This window comes from Phaethon aethereus (assembly GCF_964289735.1).
Source record: "Phaethon aethereus genome assembly, chromosome: 4".
Classification (NCBI taxonomy): Eukaryota; Metazoa; Chordata; class Aves; order Phaethontiformes; family Phaethontidae; genus Phaethon; species Phaethon aethereus.
In genome coordinates, this window is record NC_138578.1 from 34,817,792 (window position 1) to 34,839,149 (window position 21,358).

At 45.4% G+C, this 21,358-nt stretch overlaps 3 protein-coding genes across 3 annotated transcripts; 2 read left to right on the plus strand and 1 right to left on the minus strand.

The window, feature by feature from the left end:
• Positions 1-698: 698 nt before the first annotated feature.
• On the minus strand, positions 699-19,626 carry LOC309404416 (putative E3 ubiquitin-protein ligase HERC3; the record flags this gene model as incomplete). Its single annotated transcript, XM_081998887.1, has 23 exons — positions 699-1,078; positions 1,702-1,801; positions 2,185-2,368; positions 3,362-3,441; positions 3,646-3,712; positions 4,762-4,928; positions 5,034-5,174; positions 8,356-8,478; positions 8,577-8,681; positions 9,885-9,983; positions 11,151-11,329; positions 11,656-11,839; positions 11,988-12,090; positions 12,640-12,699; positions 13,754-13,848; positions 14,162-14,238; positions 14,555-14,703; positions 15,452-15,582; positions 16,151-16,242; positions 17,036-17,257; positions 17,826-17,902; positions 18,594-18,726; positions 19,539-19,626. The coding sequence occupies 23 exons, from the start codon at positions 19,624-19,626 to the stop codon at positions 864-866; spliced, it is 2,871 nt and encodes a 956-aa protein (XP_081855013.1). The 3' UTR covers positions 699-863.
• PYURF (PIGY upstream open reading frame) lies at positions 5,322-5,803 on the plus strand (the record flags this gene model as incomplete). The annotated part of the gene is made up of 2 exons (XM_081999254.1): positions 5,322-5,494; positions 5,662-5,803. The coding sequence occupies 2 exons, from the start codon at positions 5,322-5,324 to the stop codon at positions 5,801-5,803; spliced, it is 315 nt and encodes a 104-aa protein (XP_081855380.1).
• Positions 5,837-6,067, plus strand: PIGY (phosphatidylinositol glycan anchor biosynthesis class Y; the record flags this gene model as incomplete). The annotated part of the gene is made up of 1 exon (XM_081999334.1): positions 5,837-6,067. One exon carries the CDS (start codon positions 5,837-5,839, stop codon positions 6,065-6,067), a length of 231 nt encoding a protein of 76 aa, XP_081855460.1.
• Positions 19,627-21,358: the final 1,732 nt, after the last annotated feature.

Genomic DNA, 21,358 nt, shown 5'->3' on the forward strand with positions numbered 1-21,358 from the left:
AAAACATACAGAAAAATCCACATCCTGCCTTTACATCCCGCCTGACATAGTCAATGTCCTGCCAGTGCTACACACTGTTTTGGCAGTGAGCTTCCAGCAGCCCTGCAAGCCTTGTGTCCACAGGGTTCTATAGACAGAGCTGTTCTGCAAGGCTAAAATTTTGGTTTATTTAATTGCCAAACATCACCTTATAAGATATAAAGAAACGCAACAAATATCACAGTGTTATCACACTAAATAATAGAAAGTCCATTAATGCTTTACAAATACAGCTTTTGACAAAGTTTAGGAATGATCAAATCCTCATCCTGAGAACTTCTCTCGGATAAGTCGAAGGCCATATCCAGGTGAACACAGACTGTTCCTTCAATCCACAGTTTGCAGGAACATGTCTCCTTAATGTTAGCTGCTCTGCAGGAGAATCCTTGACTAATCCAGATGAAAACTTTGCCCTAGCTTCCTCTTGCAATGATGACTGCTTAGCATATACTAGCTGTATGTTGGTGACATACAAATCACAGAATCACTGCTGCTGAAAATTGACCAGCCAAACAAGACCAGCATGGTGCAGACAGGATGCACATATACGTCAATGTACTTGGTTATCAGCTTGCTTCTTGAAAGCATCTTAAACAGGATTCTTCTTTCCTAACTTTATAATCTAACAATCAGGTATCTGGTCTAAGCTCATTTTTATAATCAATACAAAACCCCAGTGAATACACACACTCAAGTGTTTGTAAAGTGCAGTAAAAATAAGGCAGGGTAGAAAGCAGTAAACTGGAGTTCTTAAGAGAAAAATATGACAAGTGAAACAAAGACTCATTTTCTTATTTTTGCTTTAAAGTGCTCCTGACCAAGAGTTAGGGCAAGCCAAAACTTTCATTATGCTCTATGGCATAGAGCAACTTTTTCTTGAGTATTCTTTCACTGCTGTATCTGGGGAGGAACAAAATGAGGGTGCAAGTATTGGCAGAAGGATAGAGCTCATCTGGATTTTCTGCTTGAAGTTCTGCAATAGAAAATTTAAAATATTCCAGTCCATAGCCAGGGATGCGATCGGATCCTGACAAAAAAGCTGAAGGAAGGGGAAAAAGAAAAACAAAAACAAATTTTTAAAAAAAGAAACAAGATAAAGTTATCAGAGAATGAAAATCATAAGGGAAAATTAGTGTAAAAATATGGCTATTTCCGTAACATAATTATTTTGCGTTGTTGAATTTGTACCTGGATATAATAACGTCTCTTGCTGATTCATAATTATAAGCACTCTTTTACTTTTACTTATATAGGCTTTGTGGATGAGAAAGGCCAGGCTAGGCTTGACCCTCTACATTTAAAAAGGATGAGCTAGCTTCTTCAGTCCTTTGAGAAAGCTAAACTGCTTACATCAGCATAGCCTGGTCACACATGTTGAGGCCTCTGACCAGCAACTGATAACCACAGAAGTAAAGGATAAAGTAATTGCAAGGCTCAAGGCGGTCAGATGCACTCGGGCAAGCCTCAGGGGAGGTAAGAAGGCTCAGAACTCTGTGCAATCCTTCGTGTCACTTCTTTGTGGCTTTCGCTAGAAAATGTGGCAGGGGGGAAACGTGGAAAAGCAGTTTGGAACTACAGTATTTTCCATGTGCAAGCATCTAAAATGTGTGTTGTGGAGGAGTGAAAAGGGCTATGAAAAGTTTAAAATGCCTGATACATTACCAAGAAACATTTTCTTTTTTTCTTCTGGGAGTTTGTGAAACACAGTCCAAAAATTCCTGATGGTTTGATCTACCTTTTTATACTGCCTGTACGTCACATTCTGTCGAAGAGATAAAAATAAAACTGTCCAGTTAATCCCCACTATTTCCATTTTTATTTAAAGTAACAAGAGTTTATCCGATAAATTTTATAATCCTGTTCATAGGTATTAAAATCCTCTTAACCTCTGGAATCTGCTTGTTCGTTTGTTTTTCAAAGATTCATATGACAATCATTGAGCTACGGCTTGATTTTTAGTCCCCTTTATTCTTGTACCTGATGTAGATTAGAAACAGACTCGAAACAACAAGACAAACCAAGAAAAGAGAAAGTCCTTTGAGATTCTGTTTTTCTGTTCATGACCTATGCACTCAATGAAAGAACAGGTCAGGGAGAGTTATATCAGCAGATATAACAGAAGTACACTGTGCTTGTATCCAATACCTTTTCCAGCAGATGCCAGTCAAATTTTGTGTGTCCCTGGAGAACAGTCTGGAGCTCTACAGGGAGAAACATCTTCCACTTTCTAGCTGGGCAGCCTCTTAAAAATCCTTGCATGAAGTCCTCAAATGGCTTCCTTATCGATTCATTGAACACATAATTGATGTACAAGTCAACAAATTCCTTCCTGCAAAGATATTTTGAATCAAACAAGAAATGCAATAGGTGCTTTTTTAAAAGGAGAATTATAGAGAATTTTAATCCTCGTTCCTTTATTCCATATGACCTGCTCTCCTGTAAAGACTCAGTCTTTACTGAGAGCAGTCATCACAGGCAGTTATTTATTCACTGAATAAGCTGGGAGGATCATCACAAATAAAAAGAGAATGCTGGCCAACAGGGCTTCATTTTGATAATACTCCTTGCACTTCATGTGAACTCTCCAATTAAATCCTATCAGACACTTCGCTATTAAGATGGAGCCTAGCAGACCTAAATGGTGTAAATTCAGCAAAACTACCACTGAATGCCCAGCAATTACCCTGAAATCAAAATAAATATTTGCACAGCTGCTAATGAGTATTATGTCACTCCTCTATATTTGTGATGGGGATTTGTTTAGTGATGTTGTAAACAGCCCTTTCATGCACTCCTGTGGGTCCTCAGGTCATCTGCACAACTCAGGCCATAGAATTTCTCTCCGTCTCCTGTGCTGAGGTTAATATTGACACAATACTTTATTGATAGATTGCTCCTCCTCTGTTATAGACAAGATACATTCCATACACGTAACTAAGTTGCTCACAGAAAAACCATTACAGAGGTGTACCTATAGCTGTATTTCCCAGACAAGTTGTCTGTATTTCCCTGAAAATATTGTTTGGGGGTATTTTATACATTTGTTAGGAATTTCCCTGATAAGGCCAGGCATGTCTGTACATGCAGGTGCCAGGATGTCTGGGGATCCCCTTCTTATCCACTGCTCGCCCAAACTGCCACTGTCTGGCACATATGCAGCATGTACAGCAAGAACCGAAAGCATACATTCTATTGAACCAAGACCAACAGCACAATGCCGATGTTAAATATTTTCTACGAGTATATGGGGATGGGTACAGACATGGTATTTCATACACTCATAACAAGACAACAAGATAAGGAAAAGAAAAATAAAACTGACCTGTTATCCTTAGTGACAGGAATGTTGGCACCATTTTTTTTAAGTTCAACAGGAGCCATGGAACCTCCTTCTTCCATTATCTACACAAATAAATTAAAGTATTGGATGCTATATCTATATATGACAGGTATCTATGTGCTACATCTACCATTCTTTCTTTCTGCAGGGCCTGACATAGCACTTCTACTAGTTCGAGTCGACAGACAAGTTGTGTGATTTGCAGTGGGACATTGTCTCGCCCAAGTACATGTATGGCATGTCTGAATGGCACAGCAATGTCTTACTGTGAAGTTCATGTCCAGGCTCTCAAGGATATGATCACATTCTTCATCCAAAATTCCCTGAAGACTCCTTCCAAAAAACAAAGGGGAAAAAAGAGAGAAGAAACATGACCATTCAATGCACTTTCAAATTCTACTGAAAACGATCCTTTGACAAGAAGCATTTAAATGCATATACACACAGAACACCTCTACTCACACAGGACCTTCATATATGGCCTTAAACTGATCTGTACACTTATGACCTGCTGCTGCCATGAGCTGAGGGCAAATGCCTTCACTGCAAAGGATTCCAGGTAAGCCCATCCCCATGCTCTGTGGGGATAACTTTACACAAAGTTCAGTGGCAAGTGGGCTTGGACCACAGCCTTGTTCTTCCAAATATCATCTAATGAGGCATTAAGTATGGACCAGGGGGAAGCTCTAGGAGAACTGTTTTGGGGTGCAGCATCTCTCAAAGTATTGCAGGCAACCTGATGTTTCAGTCTACCTCAACAACAGTCACTGGCTCATGGGGAGGGATTCTCATCTTTCTCAGCTATTTATAGCACCTGTGTGGAAAGCTGGGCTTCAAGGTCCTAGAAGCTTTACGCTGGGGGCAGCAGCACCTCTTCTTGCTATATTGGCCTGAAATCTCCTTTCCCAGAACATGGAAACCCCACATGCAGCTTCCTCAGATTTGGCACAACTGCACCATAGGGTAATACTGTGCTTGTGCACAACATCATTGTGGAAACTGATAATTAGTAAATCAGATTAAAAAGCCAACATTAGTAATTGGGTGCTTAGTTCTTCCAAGTCCAAACTGCAGCTCAAAGTGGTTTTGAACTATATATTCACAGTGTGGACTTAAGCTCATGTGGAGCAGAAATGTGGCCCCTTCCAAGCACGGGGCTCGTCTTTTTATTTTGGCGATGCCAGTCTCTGTTTGAAGGCAACATCTGTGCCCTGGACAGGGACCACCTTGGAAACCTGTGGCTTTTAGCACCTCCACGACAACCATAGCTGCCACAAGTACCCCAAATACGGCCTTGGGGATCTCTGTGCACATCGTCAAGCGAGGAGGCCAGCCTCAGCCATAGCTTCCCAGCACAATCTGGGGCTGTGCCTGGCTCGTACCGGCCTGCAACTGGAAACAGCTCCTCGAGGTCCTCCAGGGTGGGCGCCAGGCCCAGCAGCTTTTTGTAGAGAGCCCTGGGGAAAGGGAAGGGTGCCAGGTGCCTGTTATACAGGGCCATTCCACACAGTGTCCCAATCCGGAAAAAGGTGTCCTCACAGCTCGACGCCTGGTTAAAAACAAACACATTAATAAAAATTGTGCCTGCTTTTCCCCGGAGCAGGCTCCCTGCCTCCCCGAGCCGCGAGGCTGCCGCGGCGGCCCAACCCCTTACCTGGCTGGGGAACCACGCCAGGCCGGAGGCGACACAGCGGAAGGCCCCGGTGCTGGGCTGGCAAAGGGTCCTGGCGGCCACGCGGAAGAACTCCCGGGACAGCCCGCCTTCGTCCAGTCCTGCCTCGCCCACGAACGACACCTGCAAGCCCCGAGACACCCATAACGCCGGGGAGACCGGCACACGCGGAGACCGGCACCCACCGACGGCGGAACGACTGTGCGAGCACCGCAGCGCAGCCCGGGGCGGGTTGGCGGGTGCACCGTAGGCGGTGCGCGGGGAGCGGCCATGCTGCGCCGCGGCGGGCACGGTGTGGTGGCCGTGCTGCAGCGGGCGGCGAGTGGTGGCGGCCAGAGCCAGGGCCAGGGCCCGGGCCCAGGCCCAGGCCCAGCGCGGCCGCAGCCGCTGGAGCCGTCGCTGCTGCGCTTCCTGGTGTGCCCGCTCTCCAAGCGGCCGCTGAGGTGAGGGGTCGGGGCCTCCACGGCGGGAGAGCAGCTCTCGCAGTCCGCCCTTGGCCTGCTGCTGCCCCGGGTTGAGCGAGAGGGGCTGCCAAAGGGCAAACCCAGGTCATTCACTCCTTCTGTTTGGTTTGTTGGGTTTTTTTTCTTTCCCTGTCTTGCCTGGGCAGGTATGAAGAAACTACCAACGAGCTCATTAACGAAGAGCTGGGCATTGCATACCCCATCATCGATGGCATCCCGAACATGATCCCAGAGGCTGCCAGGACGACTCAGAAGAAGCCCCCAGCGGAGGGCGCGAAGCAGTCCTGAGGACCCATCCACCAGAGCAGTAAACTGGGGCCGATGGCTGGAGGAGGCATGCTCCCCTCCCTGCCCACACTGACTGTGCTTGTTCCCCTCCTGTCCCTAGCAGGCTTGTTTTACTCAGCCAGCGTAGATGAAACCTTCCCACAGGGCTGCACCAGCACAAACAGCTTGTGTTTCTACAGTCTCCTCCTTCCTGTGACAATACCGGTTTATGTGTTCTTCCACCTGTGGACCTGGATGGGGATTAAGCTTTTTAGGCACAACTAGTGTGATGCCTTTGCTAACCCCTGGGCTTCTCTAAAGCAATGCAGTTTATTTAGTCTCATCAGGTATTGCAGTTGATTTCAGAGAGTTCCCTTCTGGCACTAGTGACTGATGTAATTTTCTTAGTGGTACCTGGAACTGTATGAAGTCCTCTGCAGTAGCCTAACTACTGGTAAGGCAGGTAAAGAGGAGAAATAACAAGAAGCACTAATTCCTTCTAGTGTATCCCTTCAAGAGTGTTGTGCATTTGTAGTGGCACTAATGAAAATCTTCTAGGTGGTGATCGTTTTTACGAGGAAGAACTGCACCTTGGCTGAAATAACTGATGTTAAACAATAAGCAATGACAATATGCAGCAATATGAATCTCTCTTTGAATTACGAGCTTTGGTTTTGTTTTGAACTGATGTGTGTGTTGAAATGTATTTGTCTCACTGTCAGAAGAACATAAAATAAATCAAGCTGATGTTTAATAACAAAACAAGTTAAATGAAGAAATTTACTTGGATGATACCCTTCTCTGTCCAGTAGCTACTTGCTTGCCTTTTTTTTTTTTTTTTTTTTAAGAAAAAGATGGGGAAATCACAGCGCTGCAGAAAAGATGTACTTGTGTGTTTCGGGGTTTTGTTAGAGTGGCCTCCAACATATTCCAGTGTCTGCTTAGGAGATGTATGTCCCTGTACTATTTGTTAAATGTGTCTGAGTGCCCAAGTTTGATAGCCAGGCTGGGTCATCTTCGTTCAGGAGGCATCTCCTGACAGGTTAGAGGAACAGTAACTCCAACTGAGTTAGTATAGGAGCCAAGCCAGCTACAAAAGCTGTTTAAGTACACAGAGTATCTTTCCCCTTAGCACTGTCCCCCCCTCAGTACAGAGGGAACAGAAGATACTTCTGCTAAATACTTCAACCTTCCCTGTTTTCGTTTACAGCAACGCTAGAGGATGCAGTGACAGACCACTATGAGACTGTCACATGCAAAGTTCTTGGTACTGTCTGACAAAACACCTTAACAGGACACAGCTATGAAGGGGAACAGGTTGATGCTACATAATCTACTACAAGCGTTTCCTTTTTTAATGTTTTGTTATTGGGTGGTTCATATCTGCAACACAGCCACATGAATGTCCTTTACCTGCTGAAAAAATCAGAAATGCAGCACCAAGTTGTAAATACTGCAGACCTTGGTGGGACACTAATAATGTAGTCAAATTGATCAGGCTGCTGCTGGGCAAATAACGCTGTGATGCGCAGTAGGAAAGGCAGCGCCCACAAGAGGTGCATAGGAAGGCTGGCTCTAGCTCAGTGCAGCTGTTTGTTGGGGCTCCTTCTGCAATGAGTGGAGAGAGACTCATGATCTAGTACAAGCCTTATTGCCGCCGTAAATAAATGCTTCTTTCAGCTGATGTAGTGAGGAAGGTAAGAGAAGGAAAGGTAGCTCTAGGAGGAACATTTGTAAATGTTCTCCTAAGTGTATAGGAAAGAAAAGCTTTGACAGCTCTGGCTGGCAAGAAGGCTCGCCTGGAAAGAACCAGAACCAGGTAACAGGGTGCTGAGGTCAGTAGTTCCTGCTGCGCGGGCATGGTGACAGGCTCTGATGGCTCTTGCGTTGGTGACTGATGCTGCACGTGGTCCCTGAGCTGAACTCCGCTCTGGGCAGGTGCCCTGTTCCCACATCAGCCATCTAATGGCTTTTGCAGGGCAGGGCTACCATTGTGACACCTGAAGAAAATACGGCTGGCAGAAACTTTGGGTTGTGTGGAAACCACAGACTAAAGCCACACGGAGGCAGCAGCATTATAATCAGCTTTTCATCTCTCTTGCTCTCCTTCCTTTCCCTTTAGGCAGCATCTCCATGAGAGAAATGCCTTTGTGGCTGTGTCACTTGCCGGCCTCTAGTGCTGGCTCCCCAGCCACCAGGTTTTTCATGTACAGCAAACTAGCCTAGGATCTTTGAAGCCTGTCTAGCAGTAATAGTAACGGACTTTGCCAATTACTGGTTTCCTGAGCAACCCTATTACATTACCCCAAAGCAACCTCACAGTAAATAACACCGCATTTAACTTATGCCAGCAAAGCTCGACAGCTACCTGGAATCAGACTATAAGACACTGCCCTCCAGATTTACTCTACATCCCCCTTGGAACACGTTTTAATGCTAATTTGACGAGTAGTTGTTTTGTTGTATGCTCAGTGAATACTGACACCCTTCTACCAATGTTTCAGTAACACTGAAAATCAAAGAACACTGCAGCAATATATTCAGAGCTAACATAATACAATTTGGTATCTTACCTTTAAGATCTTCCTAAACTGCTGGGTTGGTGCATCATTTAAATGGGTCCATATGTCTTGCAGAAGGCACTGTCTTCTGACTGGAAAAACCCAGAATTCCTGTCCTGGAAAAATCCAGCGTTCCTGGCCCATTGGCGTTAAGCCTACCTGAAGATTGAAGTAATTGTGTCAGCAGTGTGTTTATCTCTTCCAAATTGTAAAAAAAAATTGGCCACACTTACATCAATAAAGAGGCTGGACAGAGCGTTGCATTCTGTATAATGAATGACAATCTTGTCTTGCATGTCAAAGATGCATGGATACTCGGTCAGCTTCCATAGGGCTATCTGAAATAAAAAGGAAGAAGGAAAAAGACGTGTTGATTTTCTCTTGCAAAATCAGAACTCGGGGATACAGGTGCAGACTGAACTGCCAGTCTGTACCCTGGCAAACTCTTGTATCTCTGAAACATGCCCTTGTTGTGTACATGAACACTACGCCAACAGAGGCACACTTTCTAAAAGCAGCTCCTAAACACTTCTGTGAGTGGGAAACCCTGACAGAGAGGCATCTGAACTGTCTGTGCAGGCAGACACCGTGTTACAGTGCCCCAAGAATAAAACAGAGGCATAGTGATTTTAATAGCCTCTTCCATAATTCAGCTAAACCAAAACACATAGCAAAAACGTCCTAGATACCCCGTTATGGTACACTGTTGTTAAAAACTGTTGGGTTTATTATCTGTAATACCAGAAATAGATGCTGGTACACAAAGTAATCTAATTCAAACTGTTACACCTCGAGTATGATAAGGCAGCAACTTCAGGTAGTATCCTGTTTGGTTTTTGATTCTATACTGTTTCTCAAACCTCCTCCTCCATTCTGGTTAATTGGTACAAAATTGGTCCATTAGGAAACAAAAGCTTATGAAAGAATTAGGCAGTTGCCCTGCGAATTCCAGCCAAGTTGCCAGAAAACTGCATTTTTGGCCTAAGGAAGCCCCTACTACCCACATTTCTGTTTCATGCTGCTTCCTGTGACACCGGTTGCATTTGGTAGCTAATTTTCACTCCTTTGTGTCATCAAGAAATGAACCATTTCACATAGTATTTTTTATTCCCATGGCTTTGTTTTTAGATGTAAGTAAATTGAAACGCTCAATAGAGTTTCTGTGTGAAAGTTTAAAGAGACCTCACAATATTTCTGTTAATTAAACATCATAAAATCCAGAGCAACAAGAAGTATAGCAAGCATCCCTCATGGTGCTATTTCACACTGATCACCAGTTCAAAGCAAATAGAGCTGCTGAAGATGCTGGAGGACAGCTCCAACTCTCCGAACCAGGGGTCATCTCAGGAAAGGCACTATTGTAGCTGACTGGGATTGTAAGTGGCTTGCATAATTTAGAACAGTTGGAGGACTAGGGAAAATGCATTCTCTTTGAGATGTACTGGGCTAGTGTCTAGAGTTGACTTTCGTATGTATTGACTCATTTAAATAAAACAGAAAAAAAAAGGTGTTTTGCACTGCTGGTAAGATTTTATACTTACTAATTCTACATTAAAGAGCCAACACAAGTTGGTAAACGCTTTCACTTGAGGCACATAGAAGTTGTTTTCTTGTACTCTGAAACCAGTTCTGGAGTTCACCTGCGTTGATACACAAAATACAAAAAGGGATGTCAGCAGATCTAGTGAACTATGCGTCTGTGTGACAGGACAGGACTGAGGAATAACAGGGCTCTCTGCAGAAAGAGCTCTGAGAGCCTGCACAGAAGTGGAAGGATAGAAAGGCTACAAGTAGCACAGCACTCAACAGTGAGAAGTCTCAGAAAGCCATATATAAACTAGCAGGAAAGCCATTTTCATTTACAATGAAGACCCCTTAACAGGACTCCGTCAGGAGAGGTACATTTCGCTTTGAGTGTCTTTCATGTTGCAGGAGAATCTGAAGTTCCCTATTCACGTTCATACTTCTTGCCTGGCAAAGATACGATTTGGGGGGCGACCGTGAGCATGTAAAGCTCCAAATGATGTAACCGCTTATGGAGGAGGAGGCCTGCCACACTTTTGAGTTTTACCCAGCAGATAAATACAGATTCAAGAGTCTAAACTTCAAGGCCCAAATCTGCATTCTCAGCCAAAAAGGATATTCAATTCTGAACAAAATTTGATGACTGTGATTGATACTAAGCATATGCTTGAGCTCTTGACTTTCCTGAACTTTGAACACCTCATGAGGAGAAGGGATGGTTGTCAAGAAGAGGAGAGTTATTGCCCCCTTTCTTCCCCTTGTTCATATGCAGCTGAAGACATTCTAATCCCATTGTCCGAGACAATTTCTCAGACAACAGGCTCTTAAAGCATCACACAGTGTTGCTGTAGCAGCCACGATGTGCCAGGCAGGGGGGTTGTTTTTTAAATGCTGCAAGCAGTTACTGGGCTGAGAGACCTCACTAGCAGAAAGGGGAATGGGCACACTACCTAAAGGACAGCACATCCACAGCTCTGTGCTCATCAATGCATGCACTCCACACACCACTGAAAGCATCCCTCCCCTTGCCCCTCGCCGGGGGTGATAACATGCTTCAGCTCTTCACTTCTGTAGAGGGTCAGCCAGGCACACCTCAAGAGCAGGATTCCTTCAAAGCTCCGCTGGCTCTACGCCAAAGAGGTTCCTGAAGCACTGTCAAATGATGAGGCCCCATGTTCCCTTGTAAGAAGGAAACTCAGATAATTTAACAAATAAAAAGGGTTAAAACACTTAGTAACTTGTACCGATACGTCCTACCTAATCAGGATCAAACACTTTCTTACCTGGTAAAGAATCTGCAGTATTTCCAGAGTCTCTGTTTCATGTGGATGCAGGTTGTAGAGGTTTCTTTGACAACCTCTAACTTTCGTGATAAATTGAGATAGGTTTTTCTGGGAAACCCTCTGATACAGAATGACCAGCTTCTTGAAAAAGGATGTTTCTAGATTTGACCACAGGCATTCTGTAAAGAAAACAGCTAGTGAAATATCCATCACAGGTAACGTGCAAATAACTGCAATTTCTGCATGAGGATGCATTTTCTCTTTTTATCAAATGAACTAAACCAAATAAATGCTTAATTTCACACTACAAAAATTATTAAACCTCAGACTGAGAATTTTTTTTTCTTGTGTCTTGCTGTGTAGTCCCCGTGTTTCTACTTCTACTGAAAGCATTTTTTCCAGACTGAGCTCTGGAATAAATTACATCGGCAATACTAACTCTTGCACCATAGCTGAAAATGACCAAGCATTTAAATCATTCAGTTCTACCGTCATAGAACCCTACCAAGAGTTTGCAGATCCTTTGGCTGGAGCTTCATGACGGCATGTGCTAGCAGCCTGAGAGAACGGTAAGAGCTGTCATCCTCTTCCTGCAGAAGGAAAGGCAAGATCAAGTAGACTCTGAAATTTTCAGGTGAGATGGGAGAGGAAGACAATGAGGGCAGTAACTTCTCAATCTCCTTTTGCACCTTCAGAAGGAAAAATAAGAGACAAGGGTTAAAAATGCAATGAGGTTTTGCCAAAATCATGAGGTTGGCACGAAATTCCTAAGTTTCATGCACAAATCCAGAGCTCCTCAGTGTCTGTGTAGTGAGAATGCTTACATCGAATCCTTACCTCCTGAAAGACTTTTGGCTTCTTTCTGATCTTCTCATAAAAATGTTGCACTTCTGACATGTCTACACCTGAGACTTCTTTGGAAGTTTTGAAATGTTTGTCCCTATCACAAAGGAAAAAAAAGGACACCAAATGATGTGAGAAGCTGGTTTTTGTTACTGACTGAGTAGGGAAGCATCCTAACGTCAGAAAATACTTGGAAAGTTCAGCCCTGACTCCAGTGGGTATAATTTCATCTGTTCTAAGAAGATATTCTCACTGTGGTGTGAGAATAATATCCTGTCCTTCCTGTCTTGTGTAGCTGCGCACTGCTAATGGTAAGCTTCCTGTATTTCACCCTAAAACAACTTGCACTTCAGTGCTGGGAGGAGCCATTATGAATCCTTTGGGATCTGTAATAATGCCTAAAGGGATTACCATCATCTGTCCAATGTCACTATGGGACAATCTGCTAGAATGTGAGCTTCTATAGCAAATTTCAGTAGGACTGGGGCGGGATAAAAAAATTAATTATAGCTTTGGGTGTGAAAAATACAGACTTGCTTCTTGCAAATTCGGATATGACTAATCTTCTCTACACACTAAATAACACTTTCTGGTCAGTTTACATGCAGCCCAAGTATTCTGTTACGTCTAAGTCAGCGCACACTACCTTTTCTCCAGGAAGCTTCCATTGATGCAAGCCTCAGATGAAAAGATCAGTTCAATATTCCTGATATAGTAAAAAACAAACCAAAGTCAATCCTTTCAACATGAGTAGCAACTTCAGGGTTTTAATTCTGAAAGAACAAAAACCGTGTGTCCAAGCGTGGCTGCACCTGAGCACATAAAACTTTCCTTAGCAGTACTTTATTACTTTATTAACCAGGGAGGTTACCCGGTTTCGTTTGTTATGCAAAATACAAGGCCCTGCAGCATGGGAGGGAGGAGGAACCCCTCCGTGCTGAGGGAAAGTCCATCCGGGGATCCATTTGCTGCTGTGTTCCTGGCATCTGCAAGGACGTTAGACTTACTCACTACCTGTATTCCCGGCTCTCTACTTACTAAAGCAGCTATTTTATCACGCGATTTGCTGTCAGGCTCTTCCTGTTGAGATCTGGAAAGAACCCTTTCTCTCTCATCCTCTCAACAACCACTTTCCATATGATCCAAAGCACATCAAAAGTGGTCAGGGAAACACTTAGATCCAAATCAGCAAAGATTTTTAAATGCTAAAAATCAGCAGCTGAAGTCAGACTTTCCCAAAGATAATAACCTCCCACGTAAAATCCGAAAAAAGACTGTGTAATCATAATTCTCAGCCATAAGTGTAAGGCTTCCCACAGTAGTATGTACTTACTGCTTTTGAAAATGGGTAACTGAAGAAGGGATCCCTAATTGTTAAATGCTGGCACACACAAAACATTCCAGTTTGGGTGCTCTGGCTTACGATTTTTGCACAAGGCCTCAGTCTGCAGACCGAAGCTTTCACTGATTTAACCTGTCAGCTCTTCATCAACTTAACCATTCTGCGCAAGAAAAGGAGGACAGGCTGCCAAAGCCAGGCAGTACGTCTGCTCTGCTCCTGCAAAAGGGTTAGCGAAGGGCTGTTGCTTATCAATATATCTTTTTCCTTGGAAAAACCTAAGTAAGAAGTGCTGGTATGAGATTCTGTCTTAGCTGAATTCCTGAACATCAGTTCCTACAATAGTGTCCAAAGAGTAACAATTTTTAGAGAAAATCATGTATCAGAGGAAAAAAAAAAAACCAGCAGGTTTCTGACTTACTTTTTTACACTCTTCCAGTGTTTCAAACTGGAATTAGAAATCCATGCATCCACATCTTCATCCTTCAGAGTAGCAATTCCATTCAAACAGGAATTCTGTGTGAAATGCATGAAAATATTGACAAGATTACAGGTTGAGCAGACGGGATTCTTTTTTTCAAGCCAATCACTACAAGAAGATTTCAGCCTAAGTATGAACAAGTTAATGGTCATTCAGCATGATCCAGATGCATTAAACACAGAACGTATATATATAACTGCAATACAAGTTAGTTTCTGGGTAAGCATGGAAAGAGCTGAGAGAGACATATGAACTTGGAGCGCTAAAAGCAGGATGGAAAATCCAAATGTTTCTGGCAGTAATGTGAACAATGGTAAAATTAGAAGCCCTGATCAAATATGCACATACCTTGTTCTTCTTGCAAAGGACAATATTTTGGTTTCCTCCTGCAATAATTTCAATCACCTTTTGTGACGTGTTGTTTTCTGTGAAAGAATAAAAAGATTTTCAAAGGACCATTTGAAGAGACAGTCATTATCTTCAGAGAGTTCAGTACACAGATGTTTAACAGTAAAAAAACCCTCAGATAATAGCTGTCTGTCTAAAAGTTGATTCTATGTGGCCATTACCCATGATGCTAAATCAAGCAGCAAATGGAATTATCCATTGTAGAATCTGTTGGGATGACCAAGCAAGCATGAGACATAATGTTAGCCTCTCAGCGGAAACGTGAGATCAAGAAAGGAAAGATCTCTCTGGAAGAAACAAGTACAGATTGTACACATCTGCAATGGTCATTACCCCGACAGGATTTTCCAGTATTCCCTGGCAAATCAATGGGAAGTGGTATTAACTGATTAGGCTTTCTCTTGTCTCCCAGCTGTCCTTCTTCACCACAACCAAACAAATAGACTTTGTCCAAGGAGGGGACATAGACCAGGGTGTGCTGTCTGTTCAGAAAAAGAAAAATGGTCATAATAAACTAATATCACTAGGCTAGTCAGAATAAAATTTACAGATACATTTTCAGAGCTGAGGCTCATCTTTAAAAGTCCTGACAGTCCCTCTAACAAAGCCTTAGGACCCTTCCTTGCATAAACATTCAGCAATAAGGAAACATATGGGCTCAAATGTCCCCTAATGTTTGTGATTCACCCTGGTTCCACATACAAAAATCAAGCGCTGTGCCTTGCTAGCTTCACACCCTTCCATTTCTAAAAGCGCGACTTCTGTGCTGCTGAGCCTGATACAAAGCCCAGGAAAGTTGACAGGAGACTTTTTCTGTCCCAGTTCCAGAAAGGCAGAATGAAATTGGATAATTATCACCACTCTTCAGTTCTTTCTAAGGACTCAGCGGTTTGTCAAAGCGGATGGGAATTTGGTGTCTTTCCCAGTGCAGGCTTTTGACAGTCTTTTGTCCTTTGGAACCCAGTACGCCCTTCATTTCTTAAAAGAGGAAAAAAACAAGGGCTTCTGGTGGATTTTGTAGCCCTCTCCCTCTGCTCGGCCTGGCCTGAGGCTTCTGCTTTCACTGGGGCTGTGGCAGGAGGGTGGCTTACCCTTGAAGAGTGGACAATATTCTGACAGTGCTAACCTACTGGGATACAGGGATTTGAACACCTTGGTGACTCCCCTCCCTACTGCTCCTCAGTGATTCCCCTAAGACTTTGACTTCAGAAGGCATTGGTACTTTCCCACCTGCCGCAGGCAACCTGCGAAACTCTTGCTCCCCACAGCTCGGCCACCAGACGAGGTGTGAGTTCGTTCCGGGTGGAGTTGTGACCAAGCTGGCCAGCCCCTCCTGCTCCAAAGGTGCACACCAACCCCTCCTTGATGATGAAGAAACAAACAACAGGATCACTTCATTACCAACAAATGGTCACTACCGAGAGTGAGAGCCGGCAAGACACAATATGTTATACGGGACGATTCAAAACATCCCTGATTCAAACACAGGTAGAGTTCACTTTGCATCAAGCCTAATCTTACATTGTCCGGTGCCCAAATCATTTAACTCCTGAGAAAAGCAATTTCACTCCTGAGAGTAACTCCCTGTTGCTTAAGAATTTTACTTGTATGAGTAAACCCTAGTGAATTTTCTGAAGTTCCCAATATGCTACAAAAAAGAAAATATTTTCAAAAGGTACTGAGAGTTGAACTGCACCTCTTTGCCCCAGGATTCCCATTCACCATCTCCCTGCGAAAGTTTGCGTGCAGGTAACAGGAATCTGAGCAAAGGCCACTTTTCCCACTAGCTTAGTTAGCATCCTTGGGGATCATCCTTAGACTGGGACAGAAGCAGGCATTGCCATCTCAATTTCTCCATGTCGGCTTTTAGCAGTGTATCTTTTCTCGCAGAGTGAGGTCTCAGATGCTGACTTTCCATTTCAGACTCACCTTGGAGAGCACTGCGGTATGATCTGCCCCACATGAGATAAATACAGCCTTCCAGTGCTCTAATGCTCCAATGTACAATGGGCAGTCCCTGTCTGGAAAGAAGACAGCACTGCTGAAGTGAAAGAGTACCAAGGGGTCTCACAGAAATAAAGGTTTAGAAAACAGGTTTTTAGCACTTTTCAGTCCTCTCTGACAGCAATTCATGTATTTACAACTTGGGTTTGAGTTGTTTTCTACCCTCCATTATAACATACTCTTTCTCATAATGTTCTGTCTTTTTCATAGTATTTTCTTTTCATTTATATTAGATGTGAAAAAAACCACAGCACTTTCACATCTGGTTGAAAAAAGGTACTTGGCTTCAAAATATTTGACTCTCAAGGGTGTGGACGCATTCAGATCCCGCTGACTTCAGGTTCTGTCTGGCTAGGGCAACTATGATCTAGCCTTCTGGGTTTGAAGACAATGGGTGATTTTAATTCTTCTCTCACCTTGTGTTTACAGGAAATTAAAGAAGGCAAAGTGATATAAAATTAATTTCTTTCATGCAAGACTGCCTGGAGGGAGAACGGGAGTGGAAAGAGACCTCTGAGACATATGGTTTGATGAGCCAACACTATCCAGTTGGCCACATAAAATGATTAGAAGTTCTCTTAGAAATACAACCCCTAAATGCCTTGTCCCTGCATGCCTTTCCTATGGTCAGGAGACAACAGCTCGGAAAGAAAGAACTTATCCAGATATGCATTCTTCAAAAGACTTTTCTCTCCACTGCTGCTCCAAAGGGGCTTGACAATCCTGAGCCAGTCAGGTGTCTGCAGTAAGTTCACTGACCAAGAAAATATCTTCCTACCGCTTTCCTCTCAAACTGCTGTCCTTCCTTACCTTCTGTGTCTCCGAGACCCAGCTGTCCAAAATCATTCTTTCCCCAAGAGTACACAGCTCCCGAGAGCGACACGGCGGCACTGTGAGCTCCTCCAGCAGCAATTTGAGCAAGTGAGATGCCCTTCAGTCTTTGCACCAACTGTGGTTGGGGGATGAGCGTGGTTTGCCTCCCCACTCCAAGCTGTCCGTGGGCGTTCTGGCCCCAGGTGAAAAGCTTACCTCCTTCACACACAGAACAAAAGAAAACAGCTCAGCCTCACTGCTTGTTTTGAGTCTTTGCACTTTGGGAGTGGGAGCGAAAATCAGTGCTGTTTTCAGGGACCTAGCTCCAAGGTGAGGCCACCATCTGTAGCCAAATCTCCCTGTTTGCTTCTGACTCCTTTGGGGGTCTCCCATGCTGCCCGTGTGACTCAGCACAGCAAGAATAAAGGCAGGGTGTTTCCACCTCTAAAGCCATACTTGCAAGAAGTTCCCAACCAGAGAAGTGCTCCAACTTAAGAATGAGCAGGTCTGGTGACTGTAGAGTAGGGTGGCCACATCTGCTCTCCACTACACAGCTTTGTGGAGGGGTAGCGCGCAGGAACTGCAAAGAGACAGAGCTGCAGGCCCCTGGGTGCTGGGAGGAAAGGGCAGCGCTGACAGCCAGCGCGCTTTGTGTCCCCTACCCACCGCTCGTTACTCTCCAATGGTGTCACCAACTCCTGGAAGTAGTTCAAACACTCCCTTCTGAGAGCAAGCCTGCCAGAATGTGACTACCATTTGGAGGAAAACTGTGCTTGAAACAGGCTACCTCTGGAGAGTGCCATGGCGTGCTGGTCCCCACATGCTATTTGAACAATATCTTGGTTTCCTAGTTCTTTCACCAGCCTACAAAAATAAGGAGAAAAAAAAAACCAACAGCAAACAAATCAAAATAGATAGATGCTGTACCATGAGACAAAGTAGAGGAAGAAGATCCTCTGCTCACCAAGTGCTAGCACGGTTAGCGGGAATTATGTGGAAAAATATAGGTCACCTTAGCTGATTCACCCCGCTCTTATGCTAGCCTACTGCAGCTGCGCTAACGGAGTTGGTTGTGGTTCGTACCATGGGAAGCTGGAAGAGAATCAGGCTCAGCCCTGGGCAAGTTAACAGAAAATCCCACAGCAAACTGCTGTGACATTTTTAGGTGACAGTTACCCTCACAGCTTAATCGGAAGGTGGCAAGATTCAGGTGTGCTTGGGTCTTTCACCCGCAGCTTTCCCGAGCCACATGTGCTTTGCAAGTCATCTGCATTATTCCAGTATACACTACCAATCCTTGCTAAATTTGAGAGAAGCCCGTCTCACATGCATCTGAAGCAGCTCAGATCTTGGTATTATCCTTAAAATCAGTGCACTTCTTGCTGGATAACAAAAGAAGTTAAAGTTTTGTGTACTAGGAATGAATGTGTTCCAGTTCCCTCTTTACAACAGTCTACAGTCTCGACATCCCTCAGTCTCTTGGATGCTACCTTTAGGAAAAGTGGGCCATCTTCTCTGACCGTTACCGTACCTGCACCCCATGAAACCTTCTTACCTTGTCTTAGAGCAGCCAGCTGAAGCTGTAGCCCAGTGTTCAGAAAGCTTCCCATCAAGGGAGAGAACAAGCGTGTGTGTTGCATCGTGGTTTGAACATCGCACCTTCTCATTCCTCTGCAACTGTGCGTGCTCTGCAGAACAAATAGAGACAGGCACAATGGTCATGCTAAGGCAGGGGATGTCTTGAATCATCTCGGGCCCCTCCCCAAGATCTCTGTGGGCTACTGCTTTCACCAAGAGCTTTTGCTCCTCAGGAAGAAGTGACTTATTTTCTCAGGCCCCTTGGGGTTTCAGTGTCCTACCCACTGCTTGGTGTCATGTCAGATGACTCTCTTGGCTACCACTAGAAGACATTTCTCCGTCTCTCAGGCTGCTGTGCCACCAGCACCCAAGACGATCAGCAAAACATCAGCAGAAGCACACTCTCTTACTTTTGCACAGCTGTGCAAAGTGTCCCAGTGAGACAAAGCGCCTCTTGAGATACCTGACCGCCCCACATTTGTCACAGCCTTGGGGATGGAATGCCTTGAAGTCAGATGTTTTACAGGACACTGGAGAAGCAATGACGGAAAATTCACACGTTGCCTGTTTACAGCAGAAGGCGGTCCCTTCTTGCCTGCAGCTGATGGGCTGCAGGTGCTTTCCTGACCCTGAGGTACCAGATCTACGCAGTTACTCGCGTGTGGTCCTGTTGCAGCGCCAGTGTCTGAGAGCCAGGATGCCCAAGCATGAAAGGGCATCATCAGCAAAGCCTCCCCTGGGTACCCACCGCCTCTGGAGGTGGCAGACTCACCGCCCACCCTTCTCACACCTCCCCGGCTTAATCACGAGGTGTAACCGCAGAGGAAATTAATGTCTATCCCCCGGCACGGTCCCTCTCCGAGGCTCCCAGCCCCGGCAGGGCGCCAGCCGCCCCCGCCGCCCCGCGCCAGTCGGTCGGTACCTCCCGTATCTCGCCGCTGCTGCGGGGGGCCGCCTCGCCGGCCGCCCCTGCCCCGCCGCCGCCGCTGCTGCCGCCGTCCCGCCGCCATCCCCGCAGCGCCGGGAACGCCCCGCCCCGTCGGGGAAACGGGAACCGAAACTCGGCGGGTGCCGCGGCAGCGGGAGGAGGAGCGGGGGCGGCCGGTTCCCGGGATCTCCGGCGTCTGATCGTCCGGAGCTGGCAAAGTCTGAGCCCTGCGCTGCGCAGGTGTGAGGTGCTGGGCCTGGGGGCTCCCGGCTTTCTGCAGGCTGCTGCTCGGGGCAGGAGGAGAGGGGAAACCAGGAGGCGGGTAGAACGATGCTGGGGTTTTCCATGGCAGCCGTTTGACTTAACTTATTCACCTCGGGGCATAGTCCATCCTCTGTAGGTTTCTGTAAGCTCAGAGACCTACTCTGCTGCTCCCTGCATCCTGAGTAAGGGCCAGCGCAATTTCAGAGCGGCTACCTGGCTGGGTGAAGTCAAGCAGCAAGGGAAATACCCGGGTTAAAAATATATCAACATCTAAAAGCCATCTGCTTCCATTCTCACATGGTCTCTCCTATCGCCTGCTAAATCTCCCCTGGCCTTCAAAGACCCTGGAAGCTTCCACCCTAGAAAGACCACCCAGCCTGCCCCACCTCGCACACTTTCTCACTGGAGTGACACATGCAGGGCCATAGAACCACAGAATAGTTTGGATGGGAAGGGACCTTTAAAGGTCATCTAGTCCACCCCCCCTGCAATGAGCAGGAACATCTTCAACTAGATCGGGTTGCTCAGAGCCCTGCCCAACCTGACCTGGAATGTTTCCAGGGATGGGGCATCTACCACCTCTCTGGGCAACCTGTGCCAGTGTTTCACCATCTTGATGATGAAATAAGGGATGCCCATGTGAATGATGAAATGGATCAAAACACGTAAGAGGATTTTTGTTGTATTCCTAATAGCTTCCACTGATGAATTAAATTCAATCTGCTTAAGTCAGTGTTATGCTGCTGAATACTAAGCACAGATTCTGGTGGGACATTCTACAGAAATCCCAAGAAGCACAACACTGAATCTACAGATTTATACTGAAACACAGTGGAAAATTCATTACTGAGACACCAGAAGCAATTAATGTCATATATTTGAATGGGGCGGCCTGTGGCACACAAAAAGGCACACAGAGGCCCCTGGGGTGAAGAAAAAAGGATATGGAGGAGCCAACGAGGCAAAGCAAGGTGAACCTGAAGTCCACCTGAAGTTCACCTGAAGTGAAGTAATTGACAAATTCTCAGGGAGAGGCAACCCAGCCTGTCTTTCCCAGACACTTCTCTACACACACTGTGGGGACCTTACCTCCTTCCACAGTACATAAGAACGTCTTGAGATCAAGAAATAGTGAGCTAGAACTGTGAGGCTGAAGCACGAGCTGTGGAGGGACACTAGAGGTCCTTCTGCCCCAAAGTATGAGCTAACAACTCCTCCTTGGGAGGGAAAAACTGTGCTCCAAGCAGAGGCCAGGGCCCTCACTGGCTCTTTGGCACAGAAATGAGATTCGAGGCAAAGAAAGGAAGCACATTGGCGTCCTTCTTCCATTTGGAGCAACATTTTTCCTCCTGCCAAGTGGACTGCTGACAGTGACTTCGTGTCAGAAAGGCTTGCTCTGGTAAGCTGCTGCAGGTTCCTTAAGCACCCTGTGGTTGTGCCCAGGAGGTATCAGGGCTGGCGATAGTCTGACCAAAAGGGATCCAGGGGCCAAGGGTGAGATGCCTGGCAACTGGCAGGAGACAGAGGAAAGAAGGGAACTGTGCAAAATG